This window comes from Siphateles boraxobius, unplaced genomic scaffold (genome assembly GCF_051911475.1).
Source record: "Siphateles boraxobius isolate OS27281-9 unplaced genomic scaffold, OSU_SipBor_1 73, whole genome shotgun sequence".
In the NCBI taxonomy this organism is placed as follows: Eukaryota; Metazoa; Chordata; class Actinopteri; order Cypriniformes; family Leuciscidae; genus Siphateles; species Siphateles boraxobius.
This window is the reverse complement of record NW_027509201.1, coordinates 2,610,420-2,634,107: the sequence shown is the minus strand read 5'-3', so window position 1 is coordinate 2,634,107 and position 23,688 is coordinate 2,610,420. Positions and strand designations below refer to the sequence as shown.

General features: G+C 36.7%; 1 protein-coding gene across 5 annotated transcripts in view; it reads right to left on the bottom strand.

Moving 5' to 3' along the window:
- Positions 1–561: 561 nt before the first annotated feature.
- Positions 562–23,688, bottom strand: part of slc29a1a (solute carrier family 29 member 1a) — a 44,269-nt gene continuing 21,142 nt past the window's right edge. For 4 of the 5 annotated variants that reach the window (XM_077217476.1, XM_077217479.1, XM_077217477.1 and 1 more), the window contains 12 exons: positions 13,084–13,165; positions 12,918–12,999; positions 11,742–11,896; positions 9,038–9,177; positions 8,555–8,689; positions 7,858–7,955; positions 7,659–7,740; positions 5,611–5,690; positions 5,385–5,493; positions 5,217–5,302; positions 3,008–3,207; positions 562–2,103 (listed from right to left, as the gene is read on the bottom strand). In XM_077217476.1, coding sequence (XP_077073591.1) covers positions 1,992–2,103; positions 3,008–3,207; positions 5,217–5,302; positions 5,385–5,493; positions 5,611–5,690; positions 7,659–7,740; positions 7,858–7,955; positions 8,555–8,689; positions 9,038–9,177; positions 11,742–11,896; positions 12,918–12,999; positions 13,084–13,112 — 1,308 coding nt within the window. In that variant the 5' untranslated portion in view covers positions 13,113–13,165 and the 3' untranslated portion in view covers positions 562–1,991. Of the gene's footprint in view, positions 2,104–3,007; positions 3,208–5,216; positions 5,303–5,384; positions 5,494–5,610; positions 5,691–7,658; positions 7,741–7,857; positions 7,956–8,554; positions 8,690–9,037; positions 9,178–11,741; positions 11,897–12,917; positions 13,000–13,083; positions 13,166–15,075; positions 15,218–23,688 lie in introns of those variants that run through there. The other variant, XM_077217480.1, reaches the window with a different exon arrangement.

Genomic DNA, 23,688 nt, shown 5'->3' with positions numbered 1-23,688 from the left:
TTATAGAGGATGAATGTGATGAACTAAACCTGATTCATGTGTGAACTTGAGAAATAACCGTATTACTAAAACAAAATATCACCATATATCTCTATAGAGAAACCATCCTGCACATTTGCGTCGATATTTTGTCTAATGAAATATTTAAATAACCTCTTCATATATAAAATTGTCATGAAAGCATTTGTTTGTATCGCATAAAACAGAATATGCATGAATAAAGGACATATCCACCCTTGAATAAGCAAAAACAACATATCAGTTAATAAACTAATCAGTATTAGCTCACTGTAATAACTCAATATTTTTGTCTTATTTTCCCGAACAAATCTAAACATTCTTAAATCAAAATACATTTACTTGAGAGGCAAAATGACTCAAGATGTAGTCTTTTTTGTTGCGTCTAGCATTAGTGAAAAGGCTTTTAGGTTTGCCACAGGAATGACGCCACTAACCAAGCAAACGTCCGGTAATAACAAACCGTTTCTCCTGAAACCCTCCATTATGAGACTCAGAGCTGTGCTTCTGCTGCTGCTCTCGTACTGAACAGACATCATCAAATTACAAACAGAAATGTGTTTATTTCTACCCCGTCCAGTCACAGACCCACCCACCCCGCCAAACATTTCCATTTTGCCTTTTTTTTTTATATAAACATCTCATTCAAAAGGCACAAAAGCAAGTTGTGAATCAACATAATGTGTCATAATACAGGCTGCATTAAAACATAGAATACAAAAAGCTGTTAAAAAACAATGGTATAAATAATGACAAATGTAAAATTTTAGGCCTTCAGTCTTTGAAAACATTCAAATCAAATACATGCAGCTGACAAAATAAACACCAGACATCTGAACTTATTTTAACATTCAAAATACCACTATAAACTTCAATTGGGGCCCTTTAATGTGTGATACAGTACGGTTTATCTAGAACCACTGCAAAATGTGATTTTCTTACAGTATTTTTGTCTTGTTTTCAAGTACAAATATCTAAACATTCTTAAATCAAGATGTATTTACAAAAAGTCTTGTTTTCTGAAAAATATAATGATAATTAGTTGCTTAAATTCATGCTTAAAACTAGGAAAAAATATCTGCCAATGGTGTCAGAAAAAAAAACTTAATTCATAGGGGGGAAAGAGATATTTTAAGCATAAACTTAATTTTGATGAATTCATTATAAAACAAGACTTAAAGTTCCCACGGTTAAAATCAAGTTTTTAATGTTGTTTATATGTTTGTCTCGCTGGTGTTTCTGACCTCACAAACTAAATTATAACCAATCAGGTCAACATGATCGTCAAGGAGTGGATCTCTGAGCTGAGCTGAGTGAGTGGAGGCGGGGCTCATTTGCATATTCATAGAACCGCATATACTAAATGAGGCAAGGATGTAGAGTTACATTCAAGCTATTTTAAGGCATGAATAATTTTTAAGGGAAAAACATTTAAATATGTCATTTTGGTGAACAAAGATTAGTTTTAAGAATTAAAATGATTGCGTACAGGGGGACTTTAAAGCTTAAGCAATATCCCTTCTCAAATAAATTCATCTTGATTTAATTTATGGAAAAGTTGGCAAAAATACTAAGCAAGAAAATCTTTTTTTTTGCAGTAAACTACTGCCCGAATAGCTGCAAGTCTCACTAAACAAAACTAAAACGGCAATTAAAATTGTTAATACCTACAAAAAACATGTTAAAAACTAAAACAGAAAGGTGTTAACCTGAACCATACATTATTGCTAAATACTGAACTGGCACAATATACAAGTACACAAAAATGTAGACAGTTTTTGGCTCGATGATGATGATGCTCATGACATCATAATTTTGTTGTAATCCTCCTGTGAATCCAGTCTATTCCAGATGCCATATGCAGTTCTTCAAGAGACACAAGAGGGGCAAATGGATACATATGGCAGTATGAAAACTTTCACTCTGGCTCTGTGGACAACTAGGGTTAAAGTTCTTCATCCTCATACTGAGAACTAGATCATGGCCCGGAAGCCGAAGGATAACGCGGCTCCCACTGCCAAGCCGAGAGAGAGGAAAAATGCCATGATGGCTCCTGCAGTTTCCGCTTCATGCTGGGAGACTTTCCTGTGGGACAAACACACAAAACATTAGAGGCCATGAAGAACTTCGAGTAAACTGTTAGATGAATATGGGGCGTAGAATGATAGCATTATTCCAAATAAATAGATTATGATCCACAAATAAATGTAAAGAGATTCACAAAAATATATCAAATTCACAAATAAATAGATTAAGATCCACAAATAAATGTAAAGAGTTTCACAAAGAATTATAAAGCTCACAAATAAATAGAATGAGATTTGCAAATAAAAAATATATTTACAAATGTTGTTTATACCACAAACACAACTCCGCCTGGCATTTATTTGTGAACCCATTTTTTTTGCATTTGTGAATCGGTTCCTGTGCATTTGTGGATCCCCTCAGCATTTGTGGATTTTGAAACACTTCTAGCGTTTCTAGCACACTTCTATTGAAACACTTCTATATTGAATACACTTACTTATATTGAATAAGATATTGAAACACTTCTAGCACAGAAGAATTTGTGAATTTGATATATTTTTATGAATCTCTTTACATTTATTTGTGGATCATAATCTATTTATTTGGAATAATGCAACAATTCTCACCCCATAGATGAACATCATCAGGACGATGTTCAGTGTGTACAGAAAAGATGTAACTAATGATACTTCTGTCATGGACTGATGATGATGATGAGGCATAGAGGATCTTAAATGCAGCATGTTTATTTAAGTTTATTTAACTAAAAAAAGTGCACAATCCAAACAGAAGCAGAGCAATGTCACAGCTTGGATCACACAAACAACACCAGATATTGATGATCAGAGAAAACTGACGAACACCATGAATTTGTAAAGACTATTATTTTTCTAGCAGACCAATATAAAGTCTAATATGCTCAACATTTTCACGCATGTTGATGTTGTCGTTTTGTACTTACTTTGGTCCGAAGCACATGCAGAGACTGGCCAGGTATCCGTTGCTGAAGGAGAAGAGGATCATGAAAACGATGTACCAGGAGTCGTGAGCGAACAACACAGGGAGGGTGTATCTGGGCTGGACGTTGCAGAGGAGGAAGAGAGGAATGAACACCACGCGAGCGATGACCAGGATGGGCAGCCAGATGCTGTCTTTACCAGGCTGAACAGAGAGAGGTCACATGTCAAGACTTAAACTGTGCAGACATTCATCAATCCATCATCACCCAAATCTGGAGAGAAATTAATTACCTTTTATTTGTCAATACACACTGTAGACATTATTAGTGATACATTGATGTATTGGTCATATTATATTATATTACTACTATTAACTCAAAGCTCTATGTTGTCAATTTCAAATTTGCTCAATAGTTTTGCAAATAGATCAAATTTTTTTGGTTATTGTCTACAAAACAATTTAAAAAAAATTTCGTTCACTGAAATAAAATAAAATACAAATATTAGATTGGCAACATGGTAACTAACAGAAATAAAATAAGTTTAAGTACTAAATAATTACTAAAACTACACCTGAAATAAAATAAAGCTCAATAGAAATATAAGCTAAAACTAAATTGAAAAATAAAAAATATAAAAATAAAAGCTCATTCAAAATATTAATAAATACTTCTATAGATAATTCAATACTATAAATAACACTAAACACTGAAACGAGTAAATAAAACATTTATGAATATTAATACAAATATTGTGTAAATGTTTCAATTAATTTAGTATCATAATGTCACATCTGTATTAAATCATCATTTTGTATTATATTATAATACACAGTTAGAGGCCATTATCATCAAATAAACAACCAAGGTCTATCAGGATGGCATCGGTCATTATAAAACCCTTGCTGGTCAACCACTACAATCCATTTGCTTAAATAGCCAATCAGTGCATGAGAAAGACGTAGAACAGGCCTTTGGCATCTTGAATACATTCTGGGATCATGTGAACGTGGCATCCCCCCTAAAATACTCAAAACCCATGATAATACCAAATCTAAATACAGCGAATTAAAGCGATTGCCTGGACATGACATTTCAATTCATCCACCATCTCCATATACATATACCCCAGAACAAGTTGATGTACTGCAGCCAAGTTTCTCCCATGATGCTCAGCTTATTTAAATCTCTCATTCAGATGGACGCTAGAATCGAGTCAAACTATCCTCAAGCGCATCAGAAACAAGCGTTACATTGACTGTGGTAAACAGCACACATGATCAGCACATGAGCGTCAGCTGACTGCACAGCAGACGGGGCTTCCAGTGAGCATGTGATCAAACCTAACCATACCAACCATACCCCCGGCAATTATTACTGTTAAAAAATACATATTTTATCAAACTTAAAAAAGATATTGCAATACATACTGTTGTACTGTAAAATTTTAAAATCGTGTATTTAATAAATCAACATGAATTTTATTTTACAGAACAACAGTAAAATTAAAACACTAAGATGAATGGTTGCCTTAATTTCTTTATTTTCAAAAGTTAAACAATTGAGCTTTTATTTTGGTGGAAAATAAAGAGCAGGAGATTTTAAAGTCCCACTGAAGTGCCTTGAAACGAGCAGCGTTATTCAATGCGTTGACGTCATTTCCATTGAAACAGGAAGATAGGGCGGGGCATATCAAACAGCTCCTCCCCTTTTTAAAAATAGCCAATAGCATTAAGTTTATATCACAGCAGGAGCCGTTGAACTTGGCAAAGCCACATTTGTCAGCCACAGTCTAATAGATTCCCCTTCTAGATTTAATTTGAAACTGTTACTGAAGCAAAACCACTTTTGGACAACTTTTATGATCATTTGATGGTACTTTTTTTTTGTCCAAGAAAGTAAGCCATATGTTTTGGAACAACAGATTTAAATTCTGGCTGAACTATCCGTTTGACATGATGTAAGATTTTCCAAAGAAACTTTTTATTGTTTTCCCTGTAATGATAATAGCTGATTGCTGGAACATTTACACAATAAACAGGCTCTTGAGTCTTTTCAGGAAGAACTTCTTCATAGGAATACCTTAAAAATCCCAGAAAGGGAAGGTAAAAAGCAGATGCTCCATTTGATTTAAGCCCTAATAAAGCATTCAGAGCACGTGTTTGAAGAGTCCCCGTATGCGCCGACTAACAGAACACACACGCATACGTACCCACATACAAAAAGCAGTCAGGCTCCTACCGGCCCAGTCCATCATATTGAACATGAGGAAGCAGGACACAGGGATGAAATAAGTTTCTGTGAAAAGAGTCAGGACAGCTGTGACATTTCTGTAGAGAACCTCAATACAGTGAAACATCACGCATGCAAACACACTCACCCCATGCACTCCCCTTGGCAATAGTGGACTTGACGTCAACAGTGACAGCTGGGAAGGTGCCAATGGTGACGGTGAAAACAAAGCATACAGAAAGAGCCATCACCCAGATCTAAGTCAGGAGACAAGTGTTATTATAAACTGAGGCATCCTGTTCTCCAGTGCTAATGTGCCATTTCTGCTCCAACTATGGAGATAAGAGATGCGAGTAGAAGGTTAAAGTTAATACCTGTTGAAAGATGCCAAACACTGACACAGCGGGTCTGGTCTCTTCATCAGTCAGACTCAGGACCGGCCTCTTCTCTGCTTCTGCAAGCCAAGAACAAAAACACACAATCAATTTCTCTTTGCAGGGAATCACGGATGATATGAGTCAGGCACAACGTCATAAAGCTGTATTTATCATTTAGCAGCAAAAAAGGTTTTGAAATAACATGAAAAAAGAAATTAGGACACCGTTAAGCTACCCTGCTGGGACTAGTTTTAAAGTATTTTTAAGCAAAGTCAAAATATTTAGGGACACAGTAAAAAAAAACTATAGCATTTTTTTTTAATTGTATAGCGTTTTATTTTACAGCATTTTGTTTTATTTTATAGCGTTTAAAAACTCCAGTAGGTAACTTTTGTAAACAAATATTTGTTAAAACTGTCATTATGTCCTGACAGTAGAATATGAGACAGATAATCTGTGAAAAAATCAAGCTCCTCTGGCTCCTCCATGTGGTCCTATTGCCATTTGCAGAAATACACCGCTCCCGGTCAGAAACAACCAATCAGAGCCAGGAGGAATGTCTTAGCAGTGTCAATCATGCTCGTGTACGCGCTGATCACCCCTCTCTTGCACAGCGCGAGCGCGTACCGTCGTTCGTGACTCTCCTGTTCAAACTCGTTCATCCAAATAAACGAATCTTTTTTCGAGTCATTTCGTTCATTCAACGAACAAAATGACTCGAAAAAAGATTTGTTCATTTTAATGAACGAGTTCAACGAACAAAATGACTCGAAAAAAGATTTGTTCATTTTAATGAACGAGTTCGAACAGGAGAGTCACGAACGTGCATCACAGAACAGAGCAAGGCGAGCATTTGTGCTTATAAAACTTAAAGTTTTTTATTTATTTTTGAAATGACCTATCGTTTCGTTAGATAAGACCCTTATTCATCGTCTGGTATCGTTTAAAGCCCTTTGAAGCTGCACTGAAACTGTCATTTGGTCCTCGAAACGTTTGTGTCCTATTGAAGTCCATCATATGGAGAAAAAGCCTGGAATGTTTTCATCAAAAACCTTAATTTCTTTTCGACTGAAGAAAGAAAGACATGGACATCTTGGATGACATGGGGGTGAGTAAATTATCAGCAAAAGTTTTTTTTAAAGTGAACTAATCCTTTAACGTTATCTTACTAGCTATTTATAACTTATAGAAAGAGTGCAACGTTATAAAGTTACATGTATTGCAAAATACATAATGATTTGAGGACCAAGTTTGTAGTCAAGTATGGGCAGGCCATAGTCAATGTAAAGCATATTGTTGATGTTTCGTCCCTATTAGTGAATGTTCCATAACTGTTATAATCCGCCGTCATCGGTGGTCCTGCTTACTAGCCTGCGCGTTCACGGCAGGCTCCGCTGTGGGGGAGGAGCTGTGGAGGGAGGGCTGTAGCGTAGCAGAGAGCAAGGGGGTTGGACCTGTAAGTTGTGATTGTCAAACTGAGCAAATTTTCAAATTTTCAGGCTAAGTCAACATTTTCTCAAAACTCCCTACTGCAGCTTTAAGTAAAATAAAACAAAATGCTATAAAATAAAAGAAAACAAAATGCAATGCAATAAACTGAAACAAAACAAAATAAAAAAGTGCAGATTTTCTGAGGTACAAATAAATTACCTCACAATCCTGACCAGAGACATCTGTATTTGGTCTCAATATTAATTCAGTTAATTGTTGATTTGTAACCTTTACAGAACATAATTTCTACAACCAGATTAATATTTACAATATTTGCCATATTAGGTCCGGTTTCACAAACAGGGCTTAGATTAAGCCAGGATTAGGCCTTAGTTCGTTAAAAAAGATCTGTCAGTGCAAGTTGCTTTCAGTTAAAACAGCTCAAACATGCAGTTTAGTCTGAGACCAGATTTAAGCCTTGTCTGTAAAACTGGGCGGTAAAGTTCAGCACATTTTCTCAGTGGTCTTACATATTTCAGTAGTCCCATATATTTGTTCATGAGTGTATGATGGAGCATCAGATGTCACTGACATTTTGGAGTGCTGGGCATTACCTGGTTTCAGCAAATCCATCTTGTTTTCCTCATCTGCGTTGGACCGAGGGCCATTGCTCTCAGAGTAATACTGGAAAAACTCCTGCAGAACAAATAGTTTTAGTCTTTAAAACGTAAACATCAAATCATAATTCTCTGGATTGATTAGAGGAAATGGAACACAGGTGTGAATCTCAAGAGTCAGGGCTTTACACCTTACCATTTTGGGCAGGGCGAAGTAAGAAACTATGGCCAGGAGAATAACGACGCAGGCAGTGATGAAGTAGCCGAAAGCACTGTCCTGTAAAGCAGAGCCCGCTGGAAAACACAAGACAAGTGTCAAAACCTGGAAGCACCTGGAACAGGGTTACCATCATGGTACCAAAATTTCATTATTAATGTACTGAGAACTGCCAAATGTTCCTGGTTTTGGCACTGACTACAGTACTAATACAGTACAGTACTACATTAATTAATGAGGTTAATTAATATTACTCAGTATTTATTTGAGTATTAGTACTTAGTATTATTTATATACAGTACGATTATAGTACTTTTTTTCATTTGTAATTTTGTTATGCGTTTCTCATTTTTATTAGCTTTGTTTTTTTCTATTTAGCTTAATTTTTTTATTTTCATCTAATATTTACATTTTATTTTATCTCAGCTTTATTTCAATTTACAGAAACTACAGTAGTCAACATTTGAACTCTTTTATCCTAAGACATTTCTTAATTGTCCTAAGACAAGAACGGGTGGTTCAAAATTCATGTATAACTTTGATGAAAGTTTTCGATCCACTTCAAATGTTGACTACTGTATTTTAATAGCTTTATTCTGGTTTGGTCCAGATTCTGTTTCCTCCGCTTTGGAAAAGAAGAACGTAAAAGAGAGTGATACGGAGGAGGAATACGTACAGGCGAGCGCACAGATCATGGAGAAGGCGGCAAAAGCTCCTGCCAGCCCTTGGCCGCTCATGATGGGCGCAGTGTAGGACGCCGGGAGCATTCCAGCCAAACCAAACAGACTCCCTTGCAGAATTGCCCCGAATGCTGCAAACAGAGTTGGAGAAGAAGAAAAACGTTGGTTAAGTCTTGAGATAACGCACATGGAAAGTCATAAAGGTCATGACAACACAGAACATCATGAAACATTTCTGAGAGTTCACTCCTTTTAGATCTGCTCTTTCAAGTAAGACCTTCCCCAGCTTGATTTTCAAAACATATTGTGTATTAATATTAACATCAAAGGATCAAGTGTGTGAACTCAAGCCATCTTTTACTCATTATGAAACCAAACCTTGTGACCTGACCCAGAGGAGAGAATGACTACAGAGAAGACCACTGCACTGAGGTCAAACAGGCCTGGAATAGACAAACTGATGATGATGTGGTACTCACAGTTGATGCAGATGATTTTGATCATAGTGACAGCAAAGAATGGCAGGGGGGCTATCTCCACCTTCACCAGCACCGCTGTGATGAGAAATACCACCAGAATGACAGACAGACTGCCCGAGATCCTCAACTTCTGAGGAATCCTGGGAGAAGGAGAGGCAGAAAATAACATAAGGTCAACTCTCCCGGGATACGGTTTCATTAGTGGTTATTAGGAAGATTCCTGGTAATCTCAAATGTTATTTAGTACCTCATCACTCTCTATTACAACTATTTTTCCACATTGTAGAATAACAGTCAAGTCAAAAAAACTATGAAACAAGTGTAAAGTGGGAGTGTGTTTAGTCACTTCATTATTTGGTCCAACTCATCCATAAATTGTAATTCATAAAGAAGTTCATCACATATCCTTAAAGGACACTTTACACTTAAAGCCCTGTTTTAAGATTGAAATTTGGACAAATGCTACTGTCCCGAGAATTTTCGGTTTCTGTGTTAGTTCAGGTCCCTGGTTCTGACCCCAGACAGTACTCTAGCAGCTGAATTTTGAAGATATTGCAATTTATCCAATGATGATTTAGATACCCCAGCTAGAAGACCATTGCAGTAGTCAATGCGCGAGAAGACAAAAGAGTTTATCAACTTCTCAGCTACCGAGAAGGACAGCATGGGACGTAGCCGGGCTATATTTCTGAGGTGATAAAATGATGTTTTAACTGTATTTTGGATAAAAGGCTCAAATGACAGTGTGGCGTCAAATATGACACCCAGATTTTTTAATTTGGTCTTAAACTCCAATGCAACGCCATCAACAGATAGAGTAGGGGACCCAACCTTTCGCAGTTGATGAGGAGATCCAATGAGCATGACTTCTGTTTTTGAGCCGTTTAGTGACAGAAAATTATTGGACATCCAAGTCTTTATCTCAGCAATACAGTTAGAAAGATGCCGAACGTTCACTTGCTGACCCGGTCTAGTATGTATATAAATCTGTGTATCGTCAGCATAACAGTGATAGTTAAGGTTGAGAGAATGTAGTAATTGACCAAGTGGATAGATGTACATACTAAAGAGTAAAGGACCCAAGACTGATCCTTGAGGAACACCCGTATGAACAGAGCCAACTTTGGACCTATAACCACCCATAAAAACAAATTGACTGCGGTCAGTGAAATAGGACTTGAACCAGTCAAGAACAGTCTCTGATAAACCAAAAACATGTTCGAGGCGATTGAGTAATAGGGCATGGTCAATAGTGTCAAAGGCTGAACTGAGATCCAAGAGAATGAGAATAGACGTGGAGCCGGAGTCAGAGGCAATTAGTAAGTCATTAGCGACTTTCACCAATGCAGTCTCAGTGCTGTGCAATTTTCGAAATCCTGATTGATGAGGCTCAAATAGTTTATTTTCAATTAAGTGCTTGTTTAATTGTGCTGCGACCACACCCTCCAAGATTTTTGACAGAAATGAGAGATTTGAGATTGGGCGATAATTTGACAAATTTTTCACCTCAGAATTTTGCTTTTTTAAAACCGGAGTAACCGCAGCAGTTTTAAGTGCTGCTGGCACCTCCCCGGATGATAAAGAGTCATTTATTATTGCAAGAACTGAGGGACATAAAGGACCAAAGCAGGATTTATACAGGCTACCAGGCATAGGATCAAGTATGCAAGTGGTAGCTTTCATACTAGAAACCTGGTTGCAGAGCATCTCAGATTGTACTAAAGTGAATTTGGATAAAGGAGTGCCAGAGAAACTAGGAGTAATAACTGAAAGATCAGCAGACTGCAAGGTATGAATATTTGTGCGAATATTGTTGATTTTTTCACTGAAAGATTTGAGAAACTCATTACACAGCCAGTCAGATGAAGTCAAAAAACTGACACTATCTGCTTTGAGTAGACTGTTAATTGTATGAAAGAGCTTCCTGGGATTTCTTTGATTATTCTCAATAATGTTTGAGAAATAGCCAGATCTTGCAGTTTCAATGGCTACTCTGTAGTTTGACAAGGAATTTTTCCAGGCCTGGTGGAACACATTTAAACCAGAGTAACGCCATTTTCGCTCTAATTTTCGACACACAGCCTTCTGTATACGTAAATCACCATTATACCAGGGGGCTGACTGTGCAAATGAAACATTACGTGTTTTTATGGGTGCAAAGGTGTCCAAGTTGGCTGTAAGAACATTATTAAATACTGAAATTTTATCCTCAAGAAGAGCAGAAGACATGTCATCTAAAGAAGAGACAATCGAGTTTGCAAAGGTAACATGATCAATTGATTGCCATTTACGGAATGAAATAGTTTGTGAAGTCTCTCTACTAGAATGAAATTGTAAACTAAAGTTTAATGCGTTTTATGAATGATTCTTCCAGTGCCCTTATGAAACCATTGTGGAGGTGGAGGGGGGCTAATACAGAAACCAAAAATTCTCGGGACAGCAGCATTTGTCCAAATTTCAATCTTAACCGTTCTATTTCATCAGAAACGATCTTAAAACAGGGCTTTAAGTATAAAATACCGGACTTACCCTTTAAAATCACAGAACAGATTTTCAATGAGTTTCAATGTTCGGTTAGGTCAATTTAGTTGTGTGTTCATTAAACCCATTATACATATTTTACCTTTTAAGTTTAATTGGTGGCAGCTCTAATCTATGTCTGTTTGTAAATCCCTCTTACATGTAATTTCAGAGTTTGCCTCACCTCTGATGGATGAAGGAGTTGAGGCAAGTGAAAATGAGCAGCGGTACCATGGCGCACAGCGTCATCACATTGTTGAACTTTGACTCTAGGACGTTAGGACTCTCCGTCACATTGGCTGTCTGATTGTGTGTGTCCTTCAGACGTTGGGTAAAATACTGCAGAACAAGGAGAAGTCAGATGTTGAGCGGTCCTCTGTATGAAAGTTACGTTACATTAAACATCATAGAGTAATTTGTAAATCAATCTTCAAATAAGTCATATACACCAATATAAATTATAATTTGAACCAAACAGTCGTTGCTAATGCTTAATGCAAGACCTAAAATACAGTAAATCTTAATTCTATAATTTTTCACTAAATAAACACAAGATTGACATTTAATCATTGTTTATAATATAACAATATAGAGCAATGAAAAGATTTCTACTAAAGCATTTAAAGCTACTGTAGGAAACTTAAGGAGGACCCATTATGCCTTTTTCAAGACTTTGAAAGTCTTTCAAGATTTAGTTTTAAGGCTCTACTAGAAGAGGTTTTCATGCTTGAATGTTCAAAAAAACTATTTGTTTTCACATATTGGACATTGTTGCGGTTCCTCTCTTCCCAGTCTGTCAGTAACACTCTGTTTAGTTCCTGTCTCTATGAAGCCCCTTCTTCTGAAAGCACACTGTGCTCTGATTGGTCGGCTGGATCAGATCAGTGTGTTGTGATTGGTCAACTGCTTCGAGCGCGTTTAGGAAATGTCACACACCTTACTATAACTAAGTTTCAACACACTACTAACTAACTCAACCAGGTCAACCAGGAATTAGGACTATTGTGATGTTTCCGGAAGGAACTCAAGAAAACAATGGAGGTGTTTCAGGGAGTTCAGAAACAGTGACACTGATATAGAGAAGAACTCCCGCCGGAGGGACTTTTTTTATGCTCAAACAGGAACATTACACACTATAGAATATTGAAATGTAAAAATGCAAATAGATCCTCTTAAAATCTCCAAATAAAAGGTGCATTAAAAACTATATTCACTGTTGGTCAAATTTATATTGCCAAATGTGTACTCCAAATTCAGTATCTTTCACATAATCATGAATTCATCTAATAATGTGCCAATGAAGAATGTTATAAACGTCAGTCTCGATGCTTGTCATTAAACTCAACGAGACGATTTTTACCATGGTAGCAGTCATGAAGAAATTCCAGGGTAGAAGAGTTCCCAGTCCCAGGATGAAGAATATGATCCATACAGCATTGTACCTGGAAGACATGTCATTTTATCCACGTGCAGTTTCACTATTGAGCCTTTGTCGTCCTGTAAGGAGGTTACGCCCACACATTTACCTGTCTCGTGGGGCATTCACGGCTGTCATGGTGTCTGTCTGACGGATCTGTCACTGAGTAGTTTCACAATCGGGAATCAAATCTGAAATTACAATCACATGGAAACAACCATCAACGAAGCTGAACCACATCATCACAGAAGATCTATCTTTTCAAACCCAATAAACTAATGTTAGGGAAACATTCAGCTTGAGAAGCATGTTTATGCTGTCTTTCTTTAACATCTATGTTTTGAAATTCTCTTAGCTAATGTAATGATATTCAGGCATTTTTAGCTGCGACTCAATGTCATTTTTCTTTTTGAGAAGACTGTAGAATTAAACAAGCCTGTGGGTTTTGGTATTTTTATTGTGTAAAAATCCATCATTATTGCATTTCGTTCAAAAATATGATTCTCTCAATGGATATTTTGGCAGCACCAACACAAACATATTAAACAAATGTTAATATTTTCATTTCAGTGTCATTTTACATGTGCTTGCAATTAGCCTACATCTCTAAAACCAATGTTTTTTAATAGATCACATATTGTGCTTTATTGAGCCTTGGGTGTAGAGTTTATAAAATAACAAAAAATTAATTTCCTGAGCTCAAGCGACAGCTTGTCTGGATTTCAGACAAAATCTCCAACTCTTAAGAAACACATCACAAAATCCTCTGCACTCAAGAAATGGCTAAATATATTGATTCATTCTACAGTCCTTTGAGAATAAACATACACAGTGAATGAGAAACTTATGGACTCCAGGACAGACATCTGTCTTTCTAATACTGGGTTTTCCATTGATATTATTGATACCTGTGAACTCAATTTTTCAATGTAGTGAATTTGCATAGTGCTTTTTACATTTAAGGCTTGGGAATGGATTATGTTGCTCTTAAATGAGGAGCTTCAGAGGTAATAAAGCACTGTACGATGTTTTGGATAAACTGTTTGAAAACTAAGATGATAATGATAGACTGTGATATGCTGTTTATGGTGCTGACAACAATGAGCTTGAAAACATACTGATCCTGATGCATTAGCCTTTACCAAAAAGTATATTTTCAGCAGTCCAATAAAGCACAACTCTCTGTAAACACATTCAAACAACTGTCAGGATATACAAAACAGTCCTCTTAGTTAAGAGATTTATTGGCTGTCAAAACTTGGGTTTGTCCAGGGTTCCCATGCCTTGGTTAACTTCAAATTCAAGAACCTTTCAAGGACTTTCCAGGTCCAATATCTTCAAATTCAAGGACTTAATGTGGGGACACATTTCACATGAGAGCAAGGTTACATCATGTTACCTTGTAAGATACATTGTGACAGTTTAGCGTGTGTGAACGTCATGGCAACGTACAACACAAAGTAGGCTACCTCACGCGGAAAACACTTAACGTAACGTGTAAATGAGTGTAACTAACGTAAATCAAGCAAGCTAGTATGCATATTGCATAGGCCACGAAGTGTTGACGAAATAACACATTAGCTGACCGGAGGGAATAATATGGAATTTTTTAAAGAAATCTTCTTGCACAAAATAAATTCAAGTACTTTCAAGGACCTGTATCTATGTATGTTTATTTTCAAAAACTTTCCATGGCCTTGAAATCTTTTTTTCATATTTACAAACTTTCAAGGACCCGTGGGAACCCTGTTTGTCATATTATGAATCATTTTTATGCGTTTTTTTCTTTTGTATGTTAAAAAAATTCCTCAATGTAGAAAACTAATTTGACAAATAATGAAGGTTTTTTAATGCTACACCACTCTTGCAATATTCACTAAGATAAGGTCAACAGTATTTTCCACAGAAACTAAAAGACTTTTTTCCCCCTTCTGTTCTCTTCTGGAAATTAATAAAATTATTTCACTTTATTTTAGAAAATCTGCACAGTAATTTAAATAATCAGACCATGGCAAACAGGTTTTTAAAAAAACACTTACTTTCTATAGACATTTTGAATACAACAACTATAAAAGCTGATTCTTCTGTAACACATACTTACAAGTTCACCATTTTAAATAGTATTCCAGCTGTCTGTGATTTCAACACAATTCCATGTGCATTTTCTATACATCATCATGACTGAACGGGCCTGTTGCACAAGACCTTTAAATCAGCTGATTTGGCCAAATTGTGTTACAACCACTGGAAATCTCAGTCACGTTAAGGGAATCTGATTTTAGTCTGATTGACTTAAATCACATCCTAAGTACTGTCACTATAGTCTAAAACAGAAACAATCATCTCTTATCAATACATCCACTTTATTCTTTCATAAGACAACCATAGTAAACACCATTTAAACCAGGTCAAGCTGACCTCTGTATGACATGAAATCCAGCTGTAGAAACTTAAAATTTTACTTCAAAGTTAAAAGGGAGTTCATTAATTTAGTCGAAGCAATATATGCCATGGTTAGTTGATAATGACTGAAACCAAATGAAGCATTCCCACCTTGATCGGACTTATCTGCCCTAAGGTTGGCAGGCGTGAGAGAGTCTGTGGAACTCCAGGAATGGACAGATTACCACTGTATACACTGACATGCCAACAAGACATGATGTGATTACACTAGTCTCAGAAATACATCCATATAAACCTGGTTATTGATGAAGTGCACTAAACAAAAAATGTCATTAAGTGTTTTGCAAGCTTGCATATATTAAAAATGATTGTACATATTTATGTGGTGCACACTACCATTTAGAAGTTTTGGGTTTCCAGAAGGTTTTTAAAATCTTATGCTCACCAAACCTGCATTTATTTAATGAAAAATACAGTAAAAACAGAAATATTGTTAAATATTTTTAAAATGTAAAAAAAACTGTTTTCTATTTTAAATTATTTTAGAGCTGCAGTCCGTAACTTTTTTGGTTTAAAATTATCCAAAATAAATTTGAGCAAGTACATAACCAGCCAGTGTTCAGAACTTTCTGCTTGCCTTAGCTCGATTCAAAACGGTAAGCTTGTAATAATGTTTTTAATTCCAGTGGCACTGGTGGATTTCCGCAGGAAATCCGAGCATGTCTTTGCGTCATTACGTCACATCTGTACACATACAGAAGAGTCTCGGCTAGTAGGCTATATTGAGTGTGAGGATGTTGGAGTTGGAGATTTATAGCCTTTTCTCACAGCACTTGATATAACTAAACTTATTAATTTGATGGCGGATCAAGAAAGGTTGAAACAACAATCACCAGTGACAACTGGAGACTCACCAGTTGTAAAATGCAAAAGACTTCGGACTTCGGAGTGGCTACAGAAAAAAAAAGAGACTGCAACCTGCCAATGCGAAAACCAGGATAAATATCGGAAGGGCATTAAATGTAGTCACGCAATGCTGATTTTGTTAACATTAAAGGGTTAGTTCGCCCATTTAAGACATGAAGTTGTATGGAATCCATACCAGATCTATAGTGCATACACACTGACCCACTCTGTAGTCACCTCGCTGGTCAGAGTTTTGGCCGCTGGAAGTTTTTCAAGAAAGTACTCCTGGTTAGATTCCGGGGCCTCAAAACTGTGCGTTTTTACGTGAAAAAATTATTTGCGTTTCAAAGCTTGATTAATTAAACACAAAAAACACGCCGGTCAAAATTCATACCTCAGTTTTAATCGGCACTATTTTCTTTCCATTTCTATCAATCCGCGCTGCTGTCAACGTCAACGTTCCGATCATATAGTTTTCTCAGCAAATTGTACCTATATCCCTATATACTGTTTTATATTAGACATCTTTTCACGTGTTTTCCACTGGAGTCTAAACATCACCTTGTTTACCGTACAGTTTAGACATGGGATCATAAAGTTAGTAAATAGAGCTTACCCGTGGTACTGGTACAGCAAAACTCTTTAAAATCAGTTTTTTTCTTTTTCCTCCTTGGTTGGGGATGTAATCGTCTTCGCTGAAGTGAGCACTACACACACGATAATCCTTGATTCTGGATATTTTAGCTCCCGCAGAGTAGCCGATGGCAACCAGCCAAAGCTGTCTCGTAGCTACATCCGAAACTGGAAAACGATGGAATATGAACGGTGATCCCGACACATTCTTGTGGTCACAGCCTGGGAATTTACAAGTTCGCACCATCGTTCATTTTCTACTTTTTACGTCGTTTCGTAATCGATTGTGTAAACATTATGGAACAGCTGATCGAAAAGTGCGCACTGCTGACATTGACAGCAGCGCAGACTGATAGAAATGGAAAGAAAATAGTGCAGATTAAAACTGAGGTATGAATTTTGACCGGCGTGTTTTTTGTGTGTTAAATTAATCAAGCTTTGAAACGCAAATAATTTTTTCACGTAAAAACGCACAGTTTTGAGGCCCCGGAGACTAACCGGGAGTACTTTCTTGAAAAACTTCCAGCAGCCAGAACTCTGTCCAGGGAGGTGACAAGAGAGTGGGTCAGTGTGTATGCACTATAGTGCTGGTTAGGATTCCATACAACTTCATGTCTTAAATGGGCGAACTAACCCTTTAACAATTTGAGAACAAAGTAGTCTATAATTTGTACGGTTTGACATGATATAGGCTAATAAGCGATCGTTAATCACTGCGATTTCCTGCAATGCTTTTTTCCCTTGGTCAGAACAAAAGTGGATGTTACTTACTTGTTCAGATTACATTTTCCGGTGAAAATTCTAATGTTGGTCATACTTCCAAAAAGTTTAATCTGTGATTCTGAATGCCAGTATCCACACCGGCGCGGCGACTGAAAGCCGCACATTCTCCTCAAAACTTTAATTCATCCACGCTGTGCCGTGGCAATTTGATAATTCCGCGAATAACTGAAATTGCAGATTTCGAACAGAGATGGCGACAAAGAGGAAAAACTACGGACTGCAGCTTTAAGTTTTAATTATTCCTGGAATCAAAGCTGAATTTTCAGCATCATTACTACAGTCTTCAGTGTCACATGATCCTTCAGAAATCAGTATAATATGATGATATGCTGCTCAAGAATCATAATCAATGTTGAAAACAGTTGTGCTGCTGTGTTTGTGGAAACCATTACAAAGTTCACTCATTTGAAATAAATAATCATACTGACCCTTTTGATCAATTTAATGCATCCTTGCTGAATAGAAGTAATATTTTACTTTTAAAAAAATCTTACCGACCCTGAAATATATTGGAGTATATGCATTTACATTTTATGTTTCATTTTCATATTTATAATCACAGTAATGTTTGAAAGACAAAGACATTCATTTTTATTTATTAAAAGCCTGTATAACCTTGCTGAAATATCTTAAATGCTAGTGATTAACATCCAGTCCTTACATTTTTCCAAGTCTTTCTCAATAATGTCTGATTTACAATGTACAGTCACTCCCAGATCAGCTCATGGGCCAAATCTGAAAGAGGTCATCAAAACCTCCCATTTCTACATGATCCAAGGTGCACAGTCAGTCACACTCCACAAATTAATCCCAGCAGCCTACAATAACTCAGTCCCCTGATCTGATTCACCTCCCGTCCTGAAAAACACCTCTGGCAGGTTTCCCGGACGGTCTTCTGACTCTGCTTCATGGAACTGTGCTTCTAAAAGGTCCCTCAGAGGCGCAATATTTCACAACAAAGCTGCAGGGTCCTGAAATAGTCTGTCTATTGGGGGCTTCAGCGAGAGGCCTGAAACCTGAGAACATCAGCAGTGCATCCAAGAACAAGCTCAGAACAAATTTGTGTTCAAGTCAAGAGGCACTGTGAACCAATTCTAGCCGTCTAGCTCCACAACACAAGAAGAAGACTTCCATATGAATATGGATGGAAATCAGAATCAGAATTTAATCATTCTGGTGCAGATTCCAATTCTGCTTAATGATCCTTTATCACAATTCGTCCAGTACCATTAAGGAAGCAATGAAAGGTTTTGGGTCAATCAATCTTCTAAGGCTACATTCACACTGACACACTGATTATTTGTGTATCTAATTTGAATCTGATCTAAAATTGACTGTCCACATTGTGTTTTGCCAGCATTCAGGGGTGCGTTTCCCAAAGCAAACTATGGTCACAACAAGTTCCGTCGTTACCAATAGAGTTTATTGGAACTTGCGACCATAGTTGGCTAACGATGCTTTTGGGAAACGCACCCCAGATCCGATTTGTGTGTCCCATGGTGCTCTTTCGTTTTCTAGAATATTTGCATTGGTTTCTATGGCAATGACATTGCATTGGCAGGTATACACCAAAAACAACAACAACAACGCAACATGGAGGGCTTTACAATACAGATGCTGTCTTATTTACAACATGACAATGTGTAGGATAAACGTAGGAACAGTAGCAATACTCTCCTTTTCTGCAGTATCGATACCCCGATACCAGCTGCGCGTTCTCTCTATCTTCTCTCCGACGGCGAGCTGACACACACCCCGCCTCCTGTCACTCACTCATCTTATACACTCCGGTTGAATAGTGCTTGTATTGGGCATAATTTTAGTAAAACCTGCAGGTTTCGAGCTCTCACCAAAAGCGTGCGCACCACTGATCTATTTACTGTAAGTGGTGCTCTCATAAAGCCGCCTCAAATATATCGAGAGAGTACTAAATTGACTTAGTTTATGTGGCTTATTGCAATTAGACGGTCAAAAACAAACAAAATTATTTCAAATGCCCGTCTTGATGAGTATTCAGTTATAGTATATCAGTAATATTTAAGAGAAAACGCATGTTGTGTAACAGTATATTGGATCCGTGCATGAGCTCTTAAAGTGACAGCAGCCTAATAAACCTACTGCTGTCTGTCATGTTTGTTAATCAAAGAACAAAAGACTCGCTGATCTTGTTTCGTAACTTTAATTATAAGCATTAGCCTAACCTGCATTTCATTTTTACAATGAAAACTGTCCAGTGTTATTTTACATCTGATTACTTTCATTTGTGCAGTATTTCTTACCTGAATACTGTTAGACCCACCTAAAAAACTTAAAGCCATGTTTATTGTGTCTCTTTATTCTGTTGTATTTATTTGTGCTATCATTTGCAATTTGTTAGTTTCTTTTTATTTTATTACTGATGGTTTACTTGTCTTGGTTTGTAATTGTAGTTCAACTATTTAAATAAAGGCTATGAGCGTCTTTATTTCGTGCTGTCATCTTCGCCGGTTTCAAAATGTGTCTCCGTTATATCGCCATTTTCTGCTTGTTCGGCACTTTGCGACAACACAACCTTGTTTCTGCAGCGACTTTCAGCATGTTTCCTATAACAACTTCTAATGTTAACGTGAGTGAGAAAGTCACATAAACCACGTGTACTCTGATCAGAGCGGTCAGACTAAAACTGATTTCCAGAAATGTGATTTGAATAGGAAACCACAGTAACAGAACTGAAAACATCCACTTGTTGTCTTGATCCAATTCCTACCTCTCTTTTTAAATCTATCTTGAATTCAATATCTAATGATATCCTTGAGATAGTAAATCACTCACTACAGCTTGGCATTTTTCCGTGTGATCTTAAATTGGCCCTAGTGAAACCTGTACATAAAAAAGGGAATTCAGATATTTTAACTCATAGTAATTATAGACCCATTTCAAATCTCGCATTTTTGAGTAAAATATTAGAGAAATTTGTTTTTAATCAGTTAAACACATTTTGTTTGTGCTTTCAGTCGGGTTTTAGAAATCCATCATATAGCACAGAGACAGCTCTTATTAAATTAGTAAATGACATAAGAATAAACTTAGATAGAAATTGGCCTTCAGTTCTGGTACTGCTTGGTTCGAGAGCTGCGTTTGATACAGTGGATCACCAGATTCTCTTAAATAGATTACGAAATTGATTCACTTGCAAATTGCATCCAAGACAACTGGATGTCGCAAAATTTCTTACAACTCAACAAAGACAAAACAGAAGTTTTTATAATTGGATCAAAAGCACAGAGAGAAAAATTAACCCCTAAACTAAATATCCTGGGATTAAATACAAGCAAATGGCAAAAAATGTAGGCATTGTCTTTGACTCTGATTTTAATTTTAAGGCGCATGTATGTAATATTACTAAAATAGCATTTTTTCATTTAAAAAACATTGCTAAAATAATACTAATGCATACATTTATAACTAGCAGGCTTGACTATTGTAATGCCCTCCTCTCTGGTCTACCAAAGACTACAATTAATCAACTACAATTAATACAAAACTCTGCTGCTCGAGCATTGACAAAGACCAAGAAGAGAGAACACATTACACCTATACTAAAATCATTACATTGGTTACCTGTTAGTTTTCGTGTTGAATTTAAAAACCTTTTATTAGTTTATAAGGCACTGCATGGACTGGATCCAGACTATCTTTTAAAAATGCTTACAGTATATGAACCTGTAAGGATTCTCAAATCCTCTTTACTTTTAACAGTACCACACAGTGGAACTAAAAGATTTGGTTATGCTGCTTTTAGCCGCTACGCTCCTCGTCTCTGGAATAACCTTCCAGAAGAAGTAAGACGTGCTGAAAATATAATAGTTTTAAGTCTAAATTAAAAACATATCTCTTTAGTCTGGCCTTCCTATAATTCATAATGTTTGTAATTTAATGTTGTTTCTAGGGCTGCAACAACTAATCGATAAAATCGATTATAATCGATTATGAAAATCGTTGTCAACGAATGTCATTATCGATTAGTTGGTCTGCTTACGTCACGGGGAGCGTTTACTGGTACGCACACACACGCAAGGTCTCTCTCCCTCAGGCGCTCTGCCGAGCGCGCGCGCTACACGGTTTGGAGCAGTCTCTTCTGTCTCGCATGCCCGCTCTTGCTTGCGCGCTCTAGATTTCGGGAGTTTGAACTAATTCGCGGGCATCAGGGAGCCGCAATCAATATGCGGGAGACTCCCGGGACTTCCGGGATCTTGGGATGTCTGTATTTTGTCTCGAGCATCAGGTTGCGCAATCAGTTCGCTCGCAACGTAAGTGATGGATTAAAATAGCGCTACCGCAGAAATAGGTTAAATTAAAATGGTCTTTACAAAGCGAAGCACTAAATTAGGGCTGCAACTAACGATTATTTTGATAATCGATTAATCTGACGATTATTTTTTCGATTAATCGATTAATCGGATAGAAATTAAATTAGATTTTTTTTATTATAACTAAATAAAACCGTAAATCAGGGTATTTATGTGTAAAAGTGTACTTTAAAAAGTGCAAAAGCCACACATTGAGTTTTACTAATATCAATATTTGCATTGTTTTTAATGATAATTGCTGATGGCAAGTTGACAAACATGATTATTGTTAAAAAAATGATATCCAACATATTGTTTTAACACAATTTTTGTTAAAACAAATTTACACAGACATGTTGTTCAGATGTGAATATCTGAACTAAAAACAAACTAAAAACATCTAAAATATATAATTCATTTAATTTTTATTTAAAATTAATTATATATAAGGAATATAAGGATAAAGAATATAATATATATTATATGTAATATATAAAAGAATAATATAAGGATAAATTGATTAAATAAATATAGAAAGACTGAAAACAATTGTGTGAACGTAGAGCCGCAGTAGATCGCGTTTGAAAAACAATTAAAACTTAGTAGACAAATGCAATAAAAAGAGAACGGAATGGAGGTAACGTTACCCAGCAAGCTAACAGGCTTGAGTAAAGGACAGGAGAAATTATGCATTAGTGCACAAGCATTCGCTGAAAACCACTGAGTACAGTGACTAAAAAAACAATATTTTACTGCTGCTGTTATTAACTGCCTTTATATTTAATGCTTCGCTTTGTAAAGACCGTTTTAATTTAACCTATTTCTGCGGTAGCGCTATTTTAATCCATCACTTACGTTGCGAGCGAACTGATTGCGCAACCTGATGCTCGAGACAAAATACAGACATCCCAAGATCCCGGAAGTCCCGGGAGTCTCCCGCATATTGATTGCGGCTCCCTGATGCCCGCGAATTAGTTCAAACTCCCGAAATCTAGAGCGCGCAAGCAAGAGCGCGCATGCGAGACAGAAGAGACTACTCCAAACCGTGTAGCGCGCGCGCTCGGCAGAGCGCCTGAGGGAGAGAGACCTTGCGTGTGTGTGCGTACCAGTAAACGCTCCCCGTGACGTAAGCAGACCAACTAATCGATAATGACATTCGTTGACAACGATTTTCATAATCGATTATAATCGATTTTATCGATTAGTTGTTGCAGCCCTACACTAAATATAAAGGCAGTTAATAACAGCAGCAGTAAAATATTGTTTTTTTAGTCACTGTACTCAGTGGTTTTCAGCGAATGCTTGTGCACTAATGCATAATTTCTCCTGTCCTTTACTCAAGCCTGTTAGCTTGCTGGGTAACGTTACCTCCATTCCGTTCTCTTTTTATTGCATTTGTCTACTAAGTTTTAATTGTTTTTCAAACGCGATCTACTGCGGCTCTACGTTCACACAATTGTTTTCAGTCTTTCTATATTTATTTAATCAATTTATCCTTATATTATTCTTTTATATATTATATATAATATATTATATTCTTTATCCTTATATTCCTTATATATAATTAATTTTAAATAAAAATTAAATGAATTATATATTTTAGATGTTTTTAGTTTGTTTTTAGTTCAGATATTCACATCTGAACAACATGTCTGTGTAAA